General features: G+C 37.0%; 2 protein-coding genes and 1 pseudogene across 2 annotated transcripts; 2 read left to right on the top strand and 1 right to left on the bottom strand.

Annotated features, from left to right (window-relative positions):
* Window positions 1-4,082: 4,082 nt before the first annotated feature.
* On the top strand, window positions 4,083-4,490 carry LOC145058004 (uncharacterized). Its single transcript, XM_079005924.1, has one exon. It carries the CDS (start codon window positions 4,083-4,085, stop codon window positions 4,488-4,490), a length of 408 nt encoding a protein of 135 aa, XP_078862050.1.
* A 9,425-nt stretch (window positions 4,491-13,915) lies between these two features.
* On the bottom strand, window positions 13,916-19,118 carry LOC145056659 (uncharacterized protein At1g51745-like). Its single transcript, XM_079004366.1, has 3 exons — window positions 18,482-19,118; window positions 16,016-16,887; window positions 13,916-15,254 (listed from the first exon to the last, which is right to left on the bottom strand). The coding sequence occupies exons 1-3, from the start codon at window positions 18,667-18,669 to the stop codon at window positions 14,149-14,151; spliced, it is 2,166 nt and encodes a 721-aa protein (XP_078860492.1). The 5' UTR covers window positions 18,670-19,118; the 3' UTR covers window positions 13,916-14,148.
* Window positions 19,119-19,257: 139 nt separating this feature from the next.
* Window positions 19,258-20,696, top strand: LOC145058007 (pentatricopeptide repeat-containing protein At1g25360 pseudogene; annotated as a pseudogene).
* The last annotated feature ends 3,134 nt before the right edge of the window (window positions 20,697-23,830 follow it).

Consider the following 23,830-nt stretch of genomic DNA (forward strand, 5'->3'; position numbering starts at 1 on the left):
TTGACTTATACACTAAAAAACAACACAAATCGTTTAGCATAAAGCCATCAAATAAGTCCTTGCAGCCTGTTTGTGTGGTTTTATCTAAATATTTTTAGTAAATATGTTAGAAACCACATTCATTTGGTAAAAAATAAAAATGATTCATTTTTTTAAAAATCCGTCAACCCGACCAATGGGCGGGTATAACACTAGTTGTTATTGTTGGTAAGGAAAGGTAATTACATTGTTATTTATAAACTTAAGAACATGATTATTTTTACCTCAAATGTTAGATAGTGTAAAAGGCTATTTATAAATTTAAGCATATTCATGCATAATATTGATGATGAAGAGATTGCTGATCCATGCATATCATGCATGTGCACCCTACAAAAACAAAAGGTATAACTACAAAAAATATAAAGAGTAAAAAAGGAAATATTTTTAATTTTTAATAAATATTTATATGAGTGATATTTAGTCTCATACTTAATGTAGTTACCAAGCTGCACAAAGTTGCATATGCACATGTTTGCATTGAAACAAAAATCAAAAAATTAATTGGTATTTTGTCAAGTTGCATATGCACATGTTTGCAGTGAAATAGAAATTGAAAAATTAATTAGTATTTTGTCAGAGCTTTTCTTGATATCACAAGGGATAATGCCCATTGAACTTGTAACAAAAATACAAACATACTTTTATTTAATTGATAATTATATAATCAGATAACGTAAAGTACATTGCAATTTATTGATTTGATGAAAGAATCAAAAGGTGTATTGATATTTACCTTGTAATTAACAGAGAAGGTTTCCATACCAGTGATCAAGGGCTCTTCTACAACAAAGAACATGTGTCCTGAATGTTGGAGTTAATTCTGATTTGAATTTAAGTTTAATGCAATAAAGAGAATAATCGGTTACCATATTGTGGTTAACCTGGTAGTAAAAGTTTCCAGTTATAGTTTTTGGTAGTTTTAAAGCACTTTAATTCAGATTTCAATGTAATAGAGTCTATAAATTGCAATTAGTTTGTAGTTTGTTTTGTGTGTCGAATAAAGGAATTCAGTAACATTTTATGTGTGCACTCGTGCCCCTGTATCAATTGGTGTAGTTTTTTGTTGAGATCATTTGTAGCCTGATTACCAACACTTGGTATCAGAGCTTTCGGTTCATGCTCAACTACATCCGCTACGAATCCATGTCGTCATCTAGCCAACTTGTTACAAGAGAGAATGGTGGAGTGCCATTTCAATGTCCGATGTTGACTCTCGCGAACTACACCACGTGGGCAATCAAAATGGAAGCTATAATGGATGCCCAGGGAGTATGGGAATCTATTGAACCAGCAGGGGGAGAAGCTGTGTGTAACATCCCAAAATTCAAGGCCAAAAATTTCATTTTTAATATAACTAAAACACATTTGTAATTTGGTTCACACATTGAAAAGCAGTTCAAATAATACATTTATCAAAGTTCATTCCCAGAAATCACATAGTGCGGAAAACATAGGTGTGTGCGCTGCGATCGTCCCGAGCTTCTTTATTTGAAAACTGGAAGTACCTGAAACCAAAACTGAAAATCGTAAGCACGAAGCTTAGTGAGTTCCCCAAATACCACATACCATACATATCAACATACTGCCTAACATATCTAGGTGTTGGCCTACCCCTTCGGTCTCTTTAAACTGGATACTGTCTAGCATATAAGCACATAAATCACATACTGTCATACATAACAATGAGCCATACATATATCATAATCAATAAAGATGCTATGTGCCGGACATAGTCTTGTCATTATGCCACGGGCCGCCACGTGGTCTTTCTTGCCAATCCGGGGGCCACCCCTTGGTCTTACAGACAAATGCCAAGAGCCACCTCCTAGTCTTCCATGCAAGAATCACAAAGACAACTAGCATACATACTACTCTACTTAGCCAATTAACATAAAGTGTGCCAGGAGCCACCTCCTGGTCTTTCATACATAATGCCTAGGGCTAACCCCGGGTCTTCCTACCATACATAATAGCATACAGTATGCCATGAGCCACCTCCTGGTCTTTCATACATAATGCCTAGGGCTAATCCCCGGGTCTTCCTATAGCACATAAACCAAATGGGCTGGCATTATTGCCTTCGAACCATACAAACAGTGAGGACACTCACCTCACACTGTTGAAGTCCCACGGATAAAGTTGTGGTTGTTGGCTGACAGATCCCAAACTGTCAACATCAAAACAACACCCAATTAATAATCAGGTTCCAATGCATAACCATAACTCCATACTTAGGGTAAAGAGACTATTTTACCCCTAACCTAGCTTGGACCATAATCAAGGCCCAACTCAAACTTTGGAGGCCCAAAAGCCAAATAATATATCAAGGCCCAATATATGGCCCAATTCTCCAAATTGGGCCCAAACCTCTACAAGGTCTTACCTTAATTCCCAACCATTTATTCTAGTCCAAATATTTGGCATTCCGATGGTCCAATGTCTCGTAATCATCAATGTCTAATTATGGCCCATCTATGGCCCAATTTTCCAAATTGGGCCCAAACCCTTCACATGGACCTTACCCTAGAGTTCATCCAAATATTCCAGTCCATATACTTGCTCTTGGATGGCCCATCAATAGCCTAATCCCCAAAATCTAACAGAAGGCCCAACTCAAGGCCCAAACAAAATTAGGGTTTTCACATAAAATGACGATTAGGGTTAATTAGAAACACTTAACCCATTAAGGACTTAATCCATTAAGTCCATCATTCTACTAGGTAACTCATATGGTTTGGTCGGACGTAATTCATTATTCAATTCCAATGGCCCAAAACGCATGTCCCGATAATTCCAAACTAACATATTCATAATTAGGGTTTTCTAAACCCTAATTAGGGCTTCTAACCCAACAACGCGCCAACAAAGTCCTAAATTAGGTTTTTAGATTAGTTAGGGTTTCATTAGTTCAATTAGGGTTTCATTAGGCCAGACACCACCCATTGCCACCTCGGGCAGTGGTGGTCGGCGGCGGCTCACGATGGCAGCCACCACCTCGCGGTGGTGGTGACAGGTGTTCCTTGATTAATCCAACCAAAAAAGAATCATTCCACATAACCCCATAAAACCCATACTTAAACACAATAAATCACACACACAGCCACCGCCACACGACGGTTGGTGGTGGCAGAGTGGTGGTACAAGGTGGCAACCACCATGGTCGGTTGCCATGGTGGTTGTTCTCAGTTTTCAGGCCAAACAAACACACCTACAACGAACAGCGAGACATAAGAACGCACATACATGCGACTCACACACTGATATGTACACAGCAGCCTCCCTCGGAGTGGTGAGTGTTAACCGGAGCGGCTAGAATGAACCGTATGGGCGGCGGCGGACATGCCAACTGAGGCGTAGTATAGAAAGATGGAGAGAAAGGTTGTGGCCGAGAACATCAACACCAGCAGCAACAGCAGCGGGAAGGAAGCCCGCTCGCAGTCCTCGTCGTCGTCGATAATGTGAGTAATGACGACGCTGAATGACAGCTCATATCAGCGGTTAGGGCATCGGCTTGGAACAGTAGTGCTTGGTGGCCTTGCCCGATCGGAAAACGAGAAAGAAGGATGGTGGCGGCGGCTGAAAGGGTCATGCATGGCGGCGTCTGAAGAAGGTCTCCTAGGTTTAGGGTTTTAAGATGCAACGAGGGGGAAGCACGGGTTTAAGTCCCGTGCTTTCTTTTCAAACTTTAAAGCTAATATTACAACTATGGTCCCTCCTCGCTGAATTATTTTCAACATAAGTCCATATGTTACCATTCAGCCCCCAGCTTTCAAGAATCTTTTCATGATATGTCCATAATTTACCAAACACACCCTGACTTCTGAAATCCTTTTCAAATTAAACCCATAATTTACTAAACAGCCCTCAACCTTCAAAATTCTTTACAAACTAATCCGGAAAGTACATTTTAACCCCCAAACTCTCAATTATGGCTTTTAATTCTCGAAGACCAACACCTCGCTAAGATATTATGGATTTAGAGCTACAATAAAATATATTATACATCTCGGGGTTTAAGGTTAACTATTTATTTAATTTAAATGGAACGTTACACTGTGGATGAGAAAAAGAACAAGTCGGCTCGGGCTAATCTTTTCCAAGCAATACCGGAAGACATCTTGTTACAGGTGGAAAAGAAGAAGACAACAAAGGAGGTGTGGGATTCTTTAAAAACTAGGTTCCTCGGGGCTGACAGAGTTCAGAAAGCAAGATTGCACACTCTCAAGAGTGAGTTCGAGGCCTTACGGATGAAATACGGGGAGTCTATAGATGAGTTCACGGGAAAGCTAGGTGCAATGATCTCGAAGCACAACAGTCTTGGTACAACTCTTGAAGATAGTGTGCTCGTTAGAAAGTTACTTGACTCCGTCCCAGATAACTACCTGCAACTGGTAGCATCCCTAGAACATATGCAAATGTGGATGAAATGTCATTTGAGGAAGCTATAGGAAGGCTCAAGGCCTATGAACACAACCAGGGAAGGAAGTTTGTTGCTCAACCAATCAGAAGGTTAAAACAGTCAAACGGCTTCAAGGGGGGGGGGGGTTTCCTTCTCGAGTGGTAAGGGACGCAGAACATCACATCACGACAAAGGTGGTCGAAGTGGTGGACGAGGTAGAGGAAGTACACGGGGCAGAGGTGGTCGTGGAAGATTTACAAAGTTTCAAGACTCAAACAATAATCGTCAAAAAGGAAGGGATAAAAGTCATATAAATTGTTACAATTGTGAAGAATATGGTCACTATGCATCAGAATGCAAAGCTCCAAAGGAAAGAAAGGATGAAGTAAACTTAACTCAAATTCAAAATCGCGATGATGAACCATAATCACTTCTTTTGAGTATCATTGGGGAAGAGACAAACAACATGGTGTTACTAAATGAAAACAAGGTGTTCCCGGGACAGAAAAGCAGTGATAAAGACCATTGGTATTTGGATAATGGTGTAGTAATCATATGACTGGCATGAGAAGTTTCTTTGCTGAACTCGATGAGAAGGTTACCGAACAGGTGCGTTTTGGAGATGGTTCTAAAGTGAAGATTGAAGGAAAATGGGCAATCTTGTTTGAGTACAAGAATGGTGATCAAATGCTTATACCAGACGTATATTTTATTCCAGCGTTACATAGTAACATCCTAAGTCTAGGGCAGACGATAAAAGAAGGATACAAGATTGAGATGTTGCATCGGTATCTACGAATACATTATGAACATGGAAGATTGATAATGAAGGTACAACGTTCCAAGAACTGGTTGTACAAGATCACCCTCAATACTTCACAACCGATTTGTATGGAAACTAGTATTGATGATGAGGCTTGGTTATGGCATGCGAGGTTGGGGCACGTAAACTTTCGAGTTATGGAATCAATGGTTGAGAAAGTATTATTAGAAGGTGTACGAAGGATAAAACAACCGAAACAAGTTTGCGATGGGTGTTTGGTCGCGAAACAAGTCAGAAAACCATTCCCAAAAGAAGTTATATGGAAAACAAGTAAACCCCTCGAGCTAATTCATGCTGATCTTTGTGGTCCTATAACACCACAAACTTTGGCAGGTAATAGATACATCATGTTAATGGTCGATGATTTTAGCAGATACATGTGGGTACATATGCTCAAATCAAAAGACGAAGCCTTTGCAACCTTCAAGAAGTTTAAAGCTCTGGTTGAAAATGAGAGTCCATACAAGTTGAAGGCACTCAGGACAGATTGGGGAGGGGAATTCACCTCCCAAGTTTTCTCAAAATTTTGCAGCAAAGAAGGCATAAAAAGGCAATTAAGTGCACCGTATTCGTCCCAATAGAATGGTGTAGTTGAGCGTCGAAATCGGACCGTTCTTGAAGCCACGAGATCATTCTTGAAGACTATAAGTGTGCTAGAAAGATTGTGGGGGGAGGTTGTTCATCACATAGTGTATGTTCTAAATCGAAGGCCAACGAAAGGAGTAAAGGACACGACACCGTGTGAAGGGTGGAAAGGGAAAAAACAAACACTTCATCATGTCAAAGTGTTTGGTTGTCTTGCACACATGAAGAAACCATCAAATCAATTAACTAAGCTAAGTGATCGAAGTATCCAAGTGGTGTATTTGGGGGTCGAACCAGGTAGCAAGGCTTATAGATTGTTCAACCCTAAAGAGAATAAGATAATGGTGGGCCAAGATGTCATATTTGAAGAGAAAATTAAGTGGATTGGGTTGAAGCCCAAAATGGAGAGCAAGGTGAACAATCTGGGTATTTTAGAAGTTTTTTTAATTCACCAACATATGGAGAGGAAGCATATGAAAACCCAGGCGATGAAGAAAATCCTTCTTTCCAGTCATCGGTGGTTACTCCTTCAACGACACCGACAAGCACGAGCACAGGTAATCAAACAAACTCAACCCCTCTTACGTTTGATTTTTCAAATGCATCTTTTGAACACAACCAAGGAATAAGCCCTTCTATGTTTGATAATACCCTTATGCGTGGGTTTTGATCTCTACCTGAGATATTGTTAAAACTCACCCCACTGAAGATGAAGAAGTGGACCTAATGTTTGTTGGTGGAGAACCCTTCACCTATCTGGAAGCAACAGGGGATCGAGACTGGCTAGAAGCAACAAAATCTGAACTCGACTCACTTGAAAAAAAATAAAACGTGGAATCTGACAGATTTGCCACATAGACATAGACCCATTGGACTGAAGTAGGTATTTAAATTAAAGAAGGATATGGAAGGTAAAGTACTAAAACACAAAGTGTGACAACCCAAAAATTTATTGCCTTCTAGCCTTGTTAAGGGTCATTCTATTGGGTTTTAAGCCTAGTACACTTAAGTAATGAGTGTTAGAATGTACCTGCTAGAGACACTGTGCAACATTCAAGCATTTACACCACCAAAAGGATGTTCACGGCCACAACACATGAGTTTACGACCGTAAACTCAAGGTGGGTCGTAAACTCCCTCCATAAGACTCATTTCCTTCACTTTTCTTTCATTATTTCACTTTAACCTCAAGAACACTTCATTACTCTCTCAAGTATCATCAAGATTTTCATTCCCGATCTTCCAAAACGTAAGTGATTCTTCCATCTAGTTGTTGTTATCCTTCTTATTCTTGAATCACCCTTTGATTTCATCCATGGAAATAAACTTTTGGTTAGATCTTCAACTTTCACCAAGAACACACACTTGTTCTTGGTGGCTGAAAACTCCTCAAAGGCCCTCCAAAGTGTGAGTATTCCATCTACCATCTAGTTGTACATGTTAAACACTAGATCATAGCCTTGAAACATCATCAAACTCAACATCAATGAGAGTTTACGACCAGGAGCATCTCCTTTGGCCGTAAACCCTTGTAAATGTCATGTTTTGAGCCTTACACACTTATAGACCCTTGCTAACACTTGGAACACTTGAACCTTTGAAACTCCTTGCCTTTATGACCCAAAATGAGACCATTTGGAGAGTTTACGGCCATACACTTCAAGGTGTGGCCGTAAACACCTCAACACCTTCCATTAAGTTGGTTTTTCTCATCCTTGTGTAAAGCAATGGTCCCTCAAGTTTCCCTAGCATTCAAACACCCTCTTATGCACATTTTACCATGAGTTTACACCATGGCCGTAAACACAATTTCTTGGCCTTAAACATCCCTTAGATGAATCACATGTGATTCTAACACTTGGTCCAAGTGTTTCCTAGTCCCTAAGGGTGTTTCCTTGTATGTAGTTGCTTATAAACACTATATTCATGCAAATACATGCCATATATGTCATTTAGGACTCGTTTGTGTCTCGGGACTTCATTCGTGGAACTTCTCATCCTTACGTGCATATTCGTTTGAATCATCAACATAAGGTGAGTTCATACCCCTATAATGAATCTTTTAACTGTTTTAAATGCTTTTAGGGGGGATACAAGTTGAACACAATGATAATTATGTAGATGTTTATTATAAACATCTTTCAAAAGATTGTTTATGTCTTTATAAGTTATCAAAACATTTCAAAAACTCTTTTAAAGTTATGTTACTTTATAGTTTAACAAAATTCCATTTTTAAAGTACAAGCATACTAGATAATAGAGCATACTATAAAGAAAAACGGGGAGGTAGATACAATACATCAGAGAGACATACTATACACTAGGGATGAGTTATAAAACCGAAAAACCGGACCGGAACCGGAATCGGACCGGAACCGGTATAACCGGAAAATGTTTAAACGGTCCGGGTATTGGGTTCCAAATTTAGTCTTATCCGGGTTCCGGGTATTTCGGGTACGGGTCCAACGGGTCCGGGTATTCCGGGTAAAAAAACCGGAACAGGTTTTTGGAACCGGATATGTAAAAAAACCGGAACCGGGTTTAATGGACCGAAACCGATTTTTGTACGTTTTATAAAGTTTTTATATAGGAAATATAAATAAATGTAAAAAAGATTATAAGTTGATGGGTATTTTATCATAATCTATATAAGTTTTAAAAAATGAATATAGTAGGAATATATTTTTGGTATAGAAATTTGTATAAAAAATAGTGTCAGTTAAAGATGAAATATTATTTATACAATTTTGATCTAAAGAAAATGGATATAGGATTGGAGATGGTTGTTTATCATAATCTCAATTTGCATATGAGCTCTCATAATAATAATAATAATAATAATAATAATAATAATAATAATAATAATAATAAAGAGAAAACATTGAAGTAATGAAAAACTCACAGATATGAAGCATGACATTCATCTAACAAAATCTCAGCCTATCTCTCAGTCCCCTCTCAGGTGAATTTTATTTGTAAGAACCATAACTTATATGTAATATTAATATTAAATAAATGGTTATAAGTTTGGTTTTATATGTTAAACAATGGTTTAATTAAAAAGGGTGATTTCGTTATTTGTAGGAAATTTTGAAAAATTGGCTTATGGTGTTTTATTTGAGTGAAGTTGACTATATAATAGTGTATTTGATCAAAAAGAGTGAAATCAAAAGTTTTATTACTTTTAGTATCAATTTGTTTTGTTGGCTTAATGGGTTAAAGTTCTATAAGCTTTTAGCCTATTTACAGTGGATCTTTTACAAAAGGTTATATATTCATTTTGTTGTTTAATTATTCTAACTATTTTTTTAATTAGAACCTCTAATCATGTTACAATTGACTCATTCCTAGGAACGTACAGTATATTTCACAATCACATAACTAAAAGCTCATATTTCATAGTAATATTAAACCAACTTTGTTATATCACGTTACTTTAAAAAAAATCAATGTCGTCAATAACCTAAATGTAATTTTTTGTTTATTAATTTTTTTTTTATAACGGTTGAAAGATTATGCAATTGAGGTAATTACAAAAAAATAATAATAATAATAAAAATAAAAAAAAATCTGGGTTTTCCGGTTCTAAACCCATTTTACCCGGCTCCACCTTACCCACTTTCCTATTTCCGGGTTTTTTCGGTTCTAGACTCACTTTACCCGGTACCGTACCCGGAACCGGTTCCTATATACCGGTCCGGTTTCCGGTTCTAAAAAATCTCGTTAAACGGTTCCGGGTCCAGGTCCATCCGGTCCGGGTTTGGACCCACTTTCATCCCTACTATACACAATACATGATAACAGAAAGAATGTACTAAGATACTATAACAGAACGAACACACTAAACGCTATAGCATGAGAACACTACAAGATCTAATTATACCAATGAATCACTAACTCATTGTTCTAAACAAAAGGCGATCGTTAAATTAGGTATACATGATCGTATAACTTTAATGTGAATTTACACGGCCTAGCAATTGTTTGTTGAAGTCGCGTTTGGTCCCCAGAATCTCTTGACATGAAGAGCGTATAGTATGGGTACTAGCCTTCACATAATGACCTAAATAAAACAATTACGTTTTAAGGTAATCCGTACGTCGGTATGTCAAATTAAAAGACAGTTGTGTACTTACTTTTCCCATTACTTTCATATTGTGACAGTTCCACTTGAAAGTTAATGCAAACTATTTTCGAGTCAAGATAGCTATAAACTAGGGACAACTTACATTTTACAAACGGCAAACAGAACAGTCGAGTCTAGTACATCCAGTAGAAAGGGGGCCTATAATGCTAACGTTATGATTCCTTAGTGTATACATCAGGGATATATATTAATTGGATCCGACAGGTAGTAGGATGTGTGCTTTCCGTTTCATTTCTTGTTCCTTGTTTGGTTGTGGACTTAGAGCAGATTCACCCAACCTACTATCTATCCGATCTTAGTTACATATATATTCCGTATACACCAAGTAATCATAAGGAGTACCAGGTATGAGCCAGGTCATAGTATACAAATTCAATACACCGTTTTCTAGTACAAAACATACTTTTCAAATAGAACATTTGGTAGACAAAACTAGAAACTTACCAATAAAGGGTTTAATCCATTTTATTAAACCAATATAAACTTAAAGGACCTTAGGTGGTCAACTCTATAATTCCTTAGTTTATACATCAGGGTTATATATAATTGATACCCGATAAGTAGTTGGATGTGTGCTTTCCGCCTTACTTCCTGTTCCTTGTTTGGTTGTGGGCTTAGGGCAGATTCACACAATTAACTACCTATTCAGTATTAGATTATATATAGCTAGTATAAAAAAGTGATTATAGAAGGAACCACTATGGTTACCATTTTTACTAAAAGAAATAAAGGTTTTCTTAAAGAATGTTTACATCAAATTAAAGGAACTATTACAATTAACTTCGTGAGTACCAAGTGAATATACCAGGGTTATATACAACAAAGATCTAACAACCAATGGGATGTGTGCCTTCCGCCTCATTTCCTGTTCCTTGTTTGGTTGTGGGCTTAGGGCAGATACACACAATCGATTGTTTGTTTACTCTGGGTTTTATATAACTTGTATCCATTTAGTATTCATAGAAAGGATTGTAGAGTCATTTTTACTTATCTTTCATCAAAGCATGAAATATAGGATTTTCTGGAGGAACAGACGAACTTTTCTAAACAAGTACTTACTACAACTCTCTTACAACTTCTTACATCACTAAAATCTTATGAACTCACCAGCTTAAATGCTGATCTACGCTTTCAAAATAATTTGTATTCTCAGGAGACCAGTAGACAGGTACGCGCACTGGGATTCAGAAGATGGAGCGGTATAGCTTCAAGTCTTGTTTTGTTATTTACTTTGTAGTCTATGTTATGTGAACCACATACTTTGTAAACACTTTCCTTATAATGAAATGGTTGTTCATTACTTTGATTACTATGATGCATGTCTTGTGATACTAAACATGACGTCCTCCACCCCTGAACGTTTCCGCCGTTCCGGTTTTGGGGTGTGACACAAAGTGCGATTGGTTGCGAAGGGGTATGTGCAGCGAAAAGGGGTTGCTTTTGATGAAGTTTTTATGCCCGTTGCACGATTAGAGAAAATTTGAGTGCTCCTAGCTCTTGCTGCAATGGGAGGCTGGAAAGTTCACCATCTTGATGTGAAATCCGTTTTCTTAAACAGAGAGTTAAAAGAATAGGTATATGTTTCACAGCCGGACGGGTTTGTTATTGCATACAAGGAACATCAAGTTTACCGGTTAAATAAAGCTCTCTATGGGCTATGACAGGCTCCTAGAGCATGGAACGTTAAGCTCGATAAAACACTCAAGGATATGGGTTTTCACATGTGCCCCCAAGAACAGGCCGTGTACCGACTTCAAAACTCAAAAGTGGTACTAATAGTTGGTGTATACGTAGATGACTTGATTGTGACAGGTACGGGTGAAGAAAAGATAGCTGAATTCAAGAACCAAATGAAGAAAGTATTTGATATGAGTGATTTGGGGTTGATAACCTACTATCTTGGAATTTAGGTGAAACAATGTAAAAAAAGGTATAGCAATCAGTCAAATGGGATATGCATAGAAATTGCTAACAAAAGCAATAGCAGGTATGGTAGATTGTAATGAGGCAAAATATCCAATGGAACCAAAACTAAACTTAGCCAAGAATGAAGATGAAGCAACGGTAGATGCTACAAAATTTTGGAGTCTCATTAAGAGCTTACGTTACCAGATACACACAAGGCCAGATCTTAGTTACTCAGTTGGGGTGGTCAGTCGATACAACTGGGTTGTACCATTCCAGTTGTACCTTTTCCATCACCGCAGCCACAAACTTTTATCATGGTCTTGTGTATAGTCAAGGAGGAGATGGAAACTTAGTGGGTTATAGTGATAGTAGTTACATGATGGATTGCGATGATGGAAAAGGTACAACTGGAATGACATTTTATCTCTCAGTAAATCTAGTCACATGGAGTTCACAAAAGCAGAGGAATGTGGCTTTGTCTTCTTGCGAGTCAGAATTCATGGCAACAACATCAATGGCGTGTCAAGCGTTGTGGTTGAGAAACCTGTTAAAAGAATTGACCAGCTGGGAGGTTAGAAAGGTCAAGTTGTATGTAGACAACAAATCTACAGTAGAACCTTGTATTCCATGGTAGGAGCAAACACATTGAGACTCGATACCATTTCATTCAAGAGTGTGTTGAAAATGGATTAATTAGTGTAGAGCATATAAGTGGAGAAGAGCAACGGGCAAATACTTTGACCAAAGCATTACCCCGGGTGAAGTTTGCTGAGATGAAAAGTCTTTTGGGAATTGTAAAGCTTGAAGACCCTATTCAGAATTAGGGGGGAGAGTGTTGGAGTTAATTTTGATTTGAATTTGAGTTTAATGCAATAAAGAGAATAATCAGTTACCATATTATGGTTAACATGGTAGTAAAAGTTTTTAGTTATAGTTTTTGGTAGTTTTAAAGCACTTTAATTCAGATTTCAAAGTAACAGAGTCTATAAATTGCAATCAGTTTGTAGTTTGTTTCACATTTTATGTTTGCACTCTTGTCCCTATATCAGTTCGTGCAGTTTTTTGTTGAGATCATTTATAGCCTGATTACCAACACTGAAAACCCATAATAATAAATAAAGTATTAATCATTTCTCAAAGTAGAATGTTATAATAGGAATAAATGAAATTGACCACAGAACATGTGACATCTTCATGCAAAGGAACATGTGACATCTTCATGCAAAGGATTTGTTGCACCTGCTGTGGAACGCAGTCCACAACGGTGCAAGGTCCCACAGAGAGACTAAGTATTTTTCATTTATTTTCTGTTAAATAAAAACGTAAACTTGCAAAAAAAAGAAAGCAATTTATCTTTCATTTATTTGTGTATTATATTTATAGCATCAAACTCTATACATAAAGAAAGTCAGAAAATTGACTATTTTTCCATAAGTCATCTGTTTACAAATGTCATTTATTTTCTCAGATAGAACTAAATGGGTAAAAAGAGAAGGAGAAACGATAATTCTTATATGTGAATAACTTTTATCCCTGACTATACATATGGGATATATGATGATAAGTGGATGATACAAATAAGGGTAAATTACAGAAACAACATTATATTTTGGGCAATTTTGCGATTTAACCACTTTTACTTTATTTTTTTCCAATCAAACCATTTAAGTTTTAGACATATTTCCAAATTTAACAATTTGACCTTATATAACATGTCAAAATGGTTAATTTGGAGAATTAGAAGGGTTGATTTGGAAAAAAGTCTCAACTTTTATGGTTTGATTGGAAAGAATAAAGTATCCGTGGTGTAATGACAATAATTGCCAAAAATATACTCGATCTGTTTTTTTTTTTTTTTTGTAATTTGCCCTGTAAAGATAAGATGATGAGGTAAATGGATAGAGACCTGAAGCTTCTCAAAAGAGATCTCATTTGGTGTTTTATCAAGTTCATCACGTGCAATACCCATAAAAGAAACCAAGAAATCATCCTGAAACTCAATCAAATCAAATATCAAACACATTGCATACTGCATAGCATATACACTTTCTCCATACAGGTTTAGAATTTTCAACCTCCCTTTCTATCTTTACAGTATTCTCTTCCCCAAAAACATTTTTTTTGCCAAAGCAAACCAAACACCACTAACTGAATGTTATGTTCCTCTTGCATGAAAACAGAAAAACAAAACCACCGCTTTGGCAATGGAAGCATATAATCAATTACATACAATTTACATCATGTTTATTGATGGCGGGGGGCAACCAGCTCCTCATGTAACCTACTGAACACTAATTTAACAGGGATACAAGCAACTGCTGTGGGCAATGACTCTGGTTTCATCATCATCATCATCATCATCATCATCCCTATCCCTTGTTCACCTTCTGCTTTCAAATCCATATTGTGCTGCTGTTGCTGCTGTTGGGTCCCGCCTATTGATGATAACGTCCTTATTTTCTGACTGCTGCAAGATGAGGTGGTCCTCCTTTGTGGCTTTTTTGGTGCAGCCCACTTTCTTCCCTTGCTGTTGCTGCGAGTAACACTTGCTTTTCCATCTTCATCATAATACTCCTGAAACTGAAAGGAGGCCACCGCCTCTTCTTCTTCTTCTTCTTCTTCTTCTTCTTCTTCTTCTTCTTCTTCCTCTAATGTTGATAAAAATTGAGGCGGCCGTGCAAGTGCAACCCCCCGACACTTGGCGGTCCTCCTGGCGGTCCTCCATGGTTGAAGCGGCGCACTTGTGTCACCACCACCTAATAATAATAATGATTCCATTTGGAACATATCATCAGATGAACCATCTTCCAGGGCTTCTACTGGAATAGGGTGACCCACTATGGCCTTGTCATTCAATTTGCTCATCAGGGAAATCATGGGCACGTGTTCTCTCTGATAACTTGATTGCACTCCTACTTCAACATCAATCAACATCCGGGTCCCATGCCTCCTCACATCATCGTCGTCATCATCATTATCATCGTCATCGTCATCGTATATTTGGTACTCACCTGAGTATGAGTATGAGTATGAGTATCCCTTCAAACAACAAGGGTAAGGATCAGGATCATCATCCCAACTCATCATGTCTAGCAAGCCTCCACTAGCTTTGCTTCTCAAACTTAAACTTGTGTCAATTCCATTGAAACCCGTCATCCAGTGGCTGGAATTTGTAGCTACCTTTCTCTTCCTCAAACTGCGACTATTCCTTTTTCCCTTCAGCTGCCATTTGGAGACTGTTGCTACGGAATCATCAGGAACTCCTCCTGACTCATCATCACTCATGCTCTCCTCATGTACCCCTTGCCTTCCAAATGCCTTTGGTATGAATTCAACATCTTCAGCTTCATCTAAACCACAAATCAAAATAATAATAACAAAAAGTTCAGACAAAAAGCAATAAGAGAGAGAGAGAGAGAGAGAGAGAGAGAGAGAGGAACAGTTACAAACAAGTGCAACCAGAAAACTAAGCAGGAGGGACTCGATACAATTCAAACAGTAATATGAATAACACTTGCAAGCAGCCATTGGGCCTCACAAATTTAAATGTCACAACACAAAAATACAAACAAGTACTTATACTAAACACATATTTGAGAATAACTATCTTTCGATATTAATGTAAATACTTGACAATCGATACATTTTTCAATTGAACAGTCTTCAGGATTCATAATGGGTTTTTATGGCTTTTGGGCAGAAAAATCCCCCTGCTACATTGCTAAACATCATGAACATGGTGTTTCAGTTGCTAATAAGGATGTGTTTTTTGCTTTTTTATGACATTGGGATTTATTCAAAGAGCTGTAGAGAAGCATAGGGAGGATCTAGACTCAATCCTACTATGTCTGGTGGGTATAGTTGCAAAGAAGAGTAAATGTGTAATTATTATGCAATCGTTGGCACGCTGGATCAATGTAAAGTCCAGGGTGTGAATGAACACAAATTAATGCATGCAACAGCTTTGAGAAGCAAAAGCCAACGTTCACAACAACAATGGAATTAATTATGTGTCCATGGGCCAACTGAGAGTTTCAAACCACTAAGCATATGACATTGGCAAATAGAAAAACAATGACATTATCCAGAAGAAAAACAATAAAATATGAACCTGAAAGTGCAGCCATTGCGTCATATGTGTCCGACATCAGAGATTCAGTGCCAGAAGAATCAGTTTCAGTGTCTTCATTAGATTCAGTAGTGTTTTCTTCACTCAATGCAACAGGGAAGGACTCGTCCCTTTTCTCAAACTTGGGTGCTGAATTTTCCACTTGGTCAGGGATAGCTTCTCTAGTGTCACCTGGATCATTGCCACCCACTGCACGGTGTACAACTTTTCTCTGCTCCTCCCCTCCATCAGTCTTTGGCTGCAAGGGGTGAGTGTGGTCATGGTGGGGCAGTTTTGCACTACTCAGGAGTACCTGAACAAGAGGACGATGTCTGTCACGCCTCTTACCAACTGATTCCTCCGTATTCCCCTCTTGTGACCTTTTCCTTTTTTTCTCCAACAACTTTTTACTACCGACAATAACCGTATTTTCTGGTGTAAGGACATCTGAAGCATGCCTATGGGAACCATTTGAAGCAGCCAAGGAAGAGAGTTTATGCTTGAAAAGAATAGGACGTACAGGTACATCATCTACATTCAGGTGACTCCTTGACTGAAAGGAAAGACCCTTTCTTTTGTCATCAAGAGACAGATCCACATGTTTACCACTGTCACGTGATAATTCTGGAGTTATAGTTGTGTCTTTTCCTAGTAACTTGGTATTATTAGATTGGACACCTGGTTTCCCATATTTCTTTTCCAGCACTTGCTTCTCAAGCTCAAGTGCATGAAGGATAGCATCTTCCCTGCGTGCATATTTCTCTCTTTTCTTTGGAGGCATCCCCTGTGAAGCTTCCGCCCTCTCGATGCAGTCATCAAACTCACCACAGCGGAAAGGTTTAACTCGCTTCGACTTCTCTAGGTTGTACCAATCCCTGTTCATTGTCAAATAAAGCTTATTAGGTGCAAGAACATCAACTGAACAAAAAGAAAATTTCACTCCTCAGTTTTTTCCTTCCAAGGCTGGCTGGCTGATAACCAGAATGATTATAAATAATATGTCAAAACCTATAGTGACTGATAGCTTTATACAAATGTATTGAGGTTTACTTACACAAGAAGAACTAAGAATTAGTAGTTGATTCAGTACTTTTAATAAAAGAATAAGTTTTACAGGTCTAGGGGCTTTTATGTCATTTTAGTCTTGTATCTGTTGCAAAAGTATAGATAGACCTGAAGTTAGTTAGAAGGTAGCTTTTGATTGTTTGGGAATTCATTTCCTGATTTGTAATCATTCAGCGATAACCAAATCTATCGTGCCCTAATTCGTGAGTATCAGGTCTAGATTGTAACATGTTATCAGGCTCCACCGTCCATGGTTACATAAAACCAAGGAAGCTGAAGCTGTCTTCAGAAACGTAATAGAAGCAATGAACGATGAGAGGTCAAATAGCCGAGGTAGTTAGGCTATGATGGGTGAAAGCATCAGCCGCTATAAGAATTTAGGAACTTAGAGTGACATTTATCACATATATGAATGACATTCACAATGATTTCAATGATCTTCATCTATGCTGTTAGAAACTTAGGATCTGTGTTTAAGTTGTTTTAAGTTTTAACAAAAACTGACAATGGATTTTGCTAGCTGCTACCAGACAAAGCACTTCAAATGTTGATCAACTTTTGGTGGCTTGATATGCGATGGACAAAGACAGGGAACATAGTTCCTACTTCCTAATTCCTATAAAAGTAAGCAGAAGCTGACAAACTGCTTTGGAAGTGTACACACCATGATCCATGTGGTGTAACTGGAAAAAAAAAAAAAAAAAAAAAAAAAAACAAAAAAAACATCTTTTGTCCTGAATCTTCCTATATCAACTTATCCCAAATCCCACATAACAATATCCTTGGACACTCAAGTATACACCACCTCCTAGAATTTAGCTCACATAAAGTACAAATTATTTACGTCCGGTTGATCAACACATGAGTGCAGACAATGAGTAAGGATTTATTAATCATAAAACAAGTAGTAAAGAACCAAGTCAGTAATCAAGCTTCACTTACCAATCAATGACGATTGCAAGCTTAGCACAAACAAAATTGTGTTTTAACGATTGTAATCATTTATTTAATCAACTAAAGGATAGGTAATAGTATTATTGGTAGAATAAGCATCTACCTTCTCCATAATATAATCATTATGTACAAAGAGATGTAAGCTCCAAGAAGAACTATTAGATGATTTAATCATATTTGAGTTTTTTTCAACAAATCCAAGTCATTTACAACTGTTCGAAGCAATCACCTTATGTGAGCTGAGCTAAGTAGCTATGTGATATCAAGTGTGTGTTCAACAGGTTCGAATGTGAGAAACAAAAAAAATGACATTAACCCAATCATTCTTTTTTACTTCCTCAACAAATGAATACCGCACCAGTTGTCTTTGTTCTTTCAGCAATTCAGCAAATATACACGAGATACAGAAAGCATAAGAATGAAATCGAGGAAGTGAATTAGAGGACTTACACACTGGCATCTTCCCTCCCAAGAAGTTTGACAGGAGTTCCAGATCGGGGAGACATGAGAGGAGAAGCAGAGAGCTCATCGGGGCCCAGGATCTTACCCGGCCACCACGACCCATTCCGCCTCCGAACCCAAACGATGGTCCCAACACCACAATCAACCATGCCTGTTTCTGCGTCAGAGCTCTCCATCTCTTCCTTCCCTTTAAAAAAATTATTTTCTTCCCTATTCTATACAGAATAATGTATATATAGTGTAGTTTTTAAACTCTTCAACTGATTGTAAACCTAAAACAAATTGCTTATTCACTTCGATACCAATAAAACAACGGAGAGATTAAAGTTCGCCTCCAGAGAAGAAGAAGAGAGAAAAATGTTGATATGGATAAAGGATCCAAAGACGGCCACATTTGGAAGATTCACAGAGGGGATGTGTTTTAGGATTAGGGCTTCCATTCAAATTAGGGAAAATTTCAGAGGGGTTTTTTGGAAACAGAATTCGCATTAGATCAACAGATGCGTGATTCAATTTCTCTTTTTGCAAGCTCTTGGATGTGCATGCGTCCTTGTCTGTGCGGAGGTAGAATGAGACTCGTTGGGGTCGACTCGCTGATTCAACTGAGAGGAGTTAGGCGTTAATTATTGTTTTTTCAAAGTTAAGGGTTCACAATGTGCACCTCTATTCTCTTATGACGTGAAAAAAGTTGGGCATAATTGAGTTTGGACTTTGGTTCAGCTAGTTAGTTTAGGACCTTCACAAGAGTCGAGCTAGGAATTAGGATGCCCCCAATCCGGCAACATGGTTTGAGCGGATATCCGCCGGCGTCTGATTTAAAAATGAAAGTATTACGGTAGATTGACAACTGACGAAATGAATGCATTAAGAAAGCAGGTGTCGAATCTTGGAGAATAGGTATTGTTGCTGGAACAACCTTTATTACTGCGTATTTCATTTCTAGAAATCTAAAGTTGGCAAGAGAAATATTTAACAACGCTCCTTTTAATACTCGAGATATAGTTTGCTACAATGTCATGATAACAGGCTGTGCTCATAATGAAGATTGTAATGCTGCTATTGAGCTCTTTCGTGACATGAAAAGAAATAATTTCCAGCCGGATAACTACACCTACACAAGCATGTTATCGGGGTTGTCTCTTATAGTTGAGCACGAATTACATTGTCAGCAGCTACACTCTGAAATTGTGAAGTCTGAACCGGATTTGTCACATCGGTTGTAAACTCTCTTATTTCTCTTTATATCAGGTGTTCTTCTTCACCTTTCGTAACACCTTTACTAATGGATGTTGCACAAAAATTGTTTGATGAAATGCCACATAAAGACGAGTTATCATGGACTACAATAATCACAGGGTATATAAGAAATGACGATTTACATGGTGCAAGCCAAGTCTTTGATGGTATGAACAATGAAAAGCAAGTGGTGGCATGGAATGCAATGATTTCCGGATACATGCATAAAGGGTTTGTTTCTGAATCATTAGAAATGTCAAAAAAGATGAATCTTTTAGGAATCAAGTTTGATGCATTCACTTATACAAGTATCCTTAGTGCTTGTGCTAATGCTAAATTGTTTCTCCATGGAAAACAAATACACGCATACATGATCAGAACTGTAATAAACCCATCTCACCACTTTCTATATAGTGTCAACAATGCGTTGATTACATTATACTGGAAATGTGGTAAAACAGATGATGCAAGAAAGATTTTCGATAGGATGCCAATAAGAGATCTTATTTCATGGAACAACATTCTATCTGCTTACGTTGATGTAGGCCGAATCGAAGAAGCCCGATTGGTATTTACCAAAATGCCCGAAAAAAACCACATGACATGGAGTGTGATGATATCAGGATTTGCCCAAAACGGATCAGGAGAAGAGGGTTTGAAGTTTTTCAACCAAATGAAATCTACCGAATGTCAACCATGTGATTATTCATTAGCAGGCGCGATTAAATCATGTGCAGCTATGAAATCATTAAACCATGGACGCCAGCTCCATGCTCAACTTGTCCAAATAGGGTTTGAATTGATCCTTTCTTCTTCCATTTCTTTAATCATAATGTACACATGATGTGGGGTCCTTCAAGATTCACAATATGTATTCCTTACAATGCCATGTTTATATTCGGTGTCTTGGAACGTGATGATTACAGCTTTCGGGCAACACGAACATTGTAACATCCATAAAATTTGAGCCAATTTAAAACTTTTTCAACCAATTAAAAACCATTAATTATTACAAAGTGTTTTCAAAATATTTTCATGTCAGAGTATCCCATAAATCAAAAATCATAAAATATGAGGAGTTGTACGATCACGCCTTCGCCTTCCCGCGATCATCTGATGTACCTGAAACCAAAATTGAAACTGTAATCTTGAAGCTTAGTGAGTTCCCCCAAAATACCCATACACACAACAATATACATATAATCACAAACAACATACTATGGGTCCAGTCAACCATCAGGTTGGAATACCCCATGCCCTCAATCATTAGGTTGGAATGCCAACATACTATAGGTCCAATCATCCTCGGGATGGAATACCCCAGACCCACAACCATCGGGTTGGAATGCCCACATATTAGGAGTCCAATCATCCTCGGGATGGAATACTCACGACCCACAACCATCGGGTTGGAATGCCCAGGTCTGTTGGCTCTCGTACAAAGCAGATAAGCCTCAACCACCAATCAAACATGTGCACATATATCAGATAATCATATAACAGTCGATAGACAGACAAATCGATCTAACGGATCATAACAGCATAATAACATCCTATCTACCAGGATACTAATAGGATGGATTTTTGAGAAAGAGGTTATTTGTGATTTATTAATATATTATAGGAATAATATATAATTGAGAAATCATATTATTTAATTTGTATTGATTAAGAATTAATTTGGAATTAATTTAGTGATCAAAAGAGACTGATTAAATTTACAGGGACTGATTAGGTAAATCAGTGATACTTATAGTTTGGGCTAATGATCTATGTCGATTAGGGATGGGCTAAACCTATATGAGAGTCCATCAAGGTTTAGTCCAAAGGGCCTATGAATTGTGAAGAGTCATGGTGAATTAGGGTTTAAATGTAAGAGACCCTAGAAATTCCACACTATAAATGTAACCCCTAACTCGTTAAAATCGGCCAATGTATTCCAAGGTGAAGCCCTAGCCGATTTTGTGCTTCATAACCTCTCTCTCACAAGCCTCCATTTGCTTTTGGTGTTTGTAACTTATTAGAGGTATCACACTTGAGATACTAAGCTCTTGAAATGCCAAGAACTACAAGCTACAACTAAGAGGTATTTGTCTAACTAGTTTTTATGTTGTATATCTCCGATTGCATGCTAGCTAGGGTATGTGCTTTGGATAAAATGAAATTGCATGTATAACTTGGATAAAATGAAATTACATGTATAACTTGAGAAAACTTAGATCCAAAGCATTAGGGTTGTATGTGCACCATAGGGATGTTATAATGCTCAAAACTCATTAATGGTATCAAAGCCTATGGTGTTTTATGTTATATTTATGCATTGGTTAATTGTTCAAAGCAAAAGGAAATTGTTTTTTGGAATCTGCCTGATGACTACGATGTGGTCAAAGTTACCACGACGTGGTGTCTCTTCAGTTGGCACATTTTCAGGTTTTTGGCCACGAATTGGATTGGGATCATTACCACAAATTGTTTTGTGTCATAAAATTCGATTTTTCTGATATGGTAGTGAATATCCTCATCCAATTAAAAGACAATTTGATTATATGATAAGCTAATTATTTGTATTATTTTATTTGAATTGCCTTGCTATATGAGTTGAACTAAGTCAAATTAGTAAGAGATAAAATTATATGATTATTTTATTAGTTTAAAATTTGATCTAAAAGATTTTGAAGAGTTTCAAAATTTGTCTTCAAGTTTTGAAATTTGAAAAGTCTTAATTATGAAACATTAAATTCTAAACTCTAGAGTTTTAAAAGTCTAAAATTCAATAATTTGATCTAAGAGATTTTGAAGAGTTTCAAAATTTTCCTTCAAGTTTTGGAATTTGAAAAGTCTTAATTATGAAACATTAAATTCTAAACTCTAGAATTTTAAAAGTCTAAAATTCAACCCTTATATTATTATAATATTAAAAGCTTAATATATATATATATATATATATATATATATATATATATATAAGACAATCTTATCGTTAGTAGGCCTTATTCACGAAGCTGGTCTATAAGGGGTATAAGGAAATCTTCCTATTCTAATAAAATAATATATTTAATCTCATATTGACAAGTGTCATACAATTAGAACTCCTCATTAATGTTATATTTTAATGTTATATATCGCTTATCATGTCACTTGTTAACCTATTAATTATCAATTTCAAATTTCAAATTTTAAATTTTCACTCTAATTAGATTAAATTAAAATTGATCATGCATTTCAAATTTCAAATTTTAAATTTTCCCACTCTAATTATATTAAATTAATAATTGATTTTTCATTTTAAATTTCAAATTTTAATTTTCTCACTCTATTTATATTATATTAATAACATTAAATTGAAAAATAAAATAAAATTAATACATACTATAAGATGATATAACTTCACGTATTTATTTAAATCAATGATTATAATTTTATATAACTAAAAAAATATCTCTCAGGTAATAATTTATTTAAAATATCAATTAATAATTTTGATTTTTTGATATGAAAATTTAATTAATTTTATAACCGTGGTTCTCACGGGTTATAAACTAGTTGCCTATAAAATGGCGATTGAATGGGTGTCCACTCTTACCCATCGCTTCCATGACTGGTGGAGGGTTGTTAGCCGAACGGGTTGGATAAGACATTAATTCTCATTAAAAGCTATAATGATAATTATAAAAGTAACTAAATGTTTTTCATAAATTCTCAATCTTAGTTACTTTAGGAAAAATGTGAAAATTGGGCTATTCCATGAAATTGCACTTTGCACCTTGCCAAGTCGTTAGTGGAGCGTGTGTGGTTAACCGGCACACTAATGTGGGCTAACAAGGGTGGCAAAGGGTAGCTCAAGAATTGTCATAGATCAATGGAACGTGTGTGGTTTACCGGCACATTGATTAGGTGGTAAATGACTCGACAATGCCAAACAAATTTGCATGGTTATTCACACCTTGTTTGTGATCCTCGGTATCCCAGTCACAAAGTTGAAGGACATAATCGAGATTTAAACATGTCATTGAAAAGTTCAATGAATCTCAAAGAACTAGGAATTTCATAAAACTTAATTCTTTAAAATTTTAGTTTTGGGTGGTGAAATTGGTAAATCGT

Source organism: Lactuca serriola, chromosome 6 (genome assembly GCF_051521515.1).
Source record: "Lactuca serriola cultivar US96UC23 chromosome 6, Lser_US96UC23_V15, whole genome shotgun sequence".
In the NCBI taxonomy this organism is placed as follows: Eukaryota; Viridiplantae; Streptophyta; class Magnoliopsida; order Asterales; family Asteraceae; genus Lactuca; species Lactuca serriola.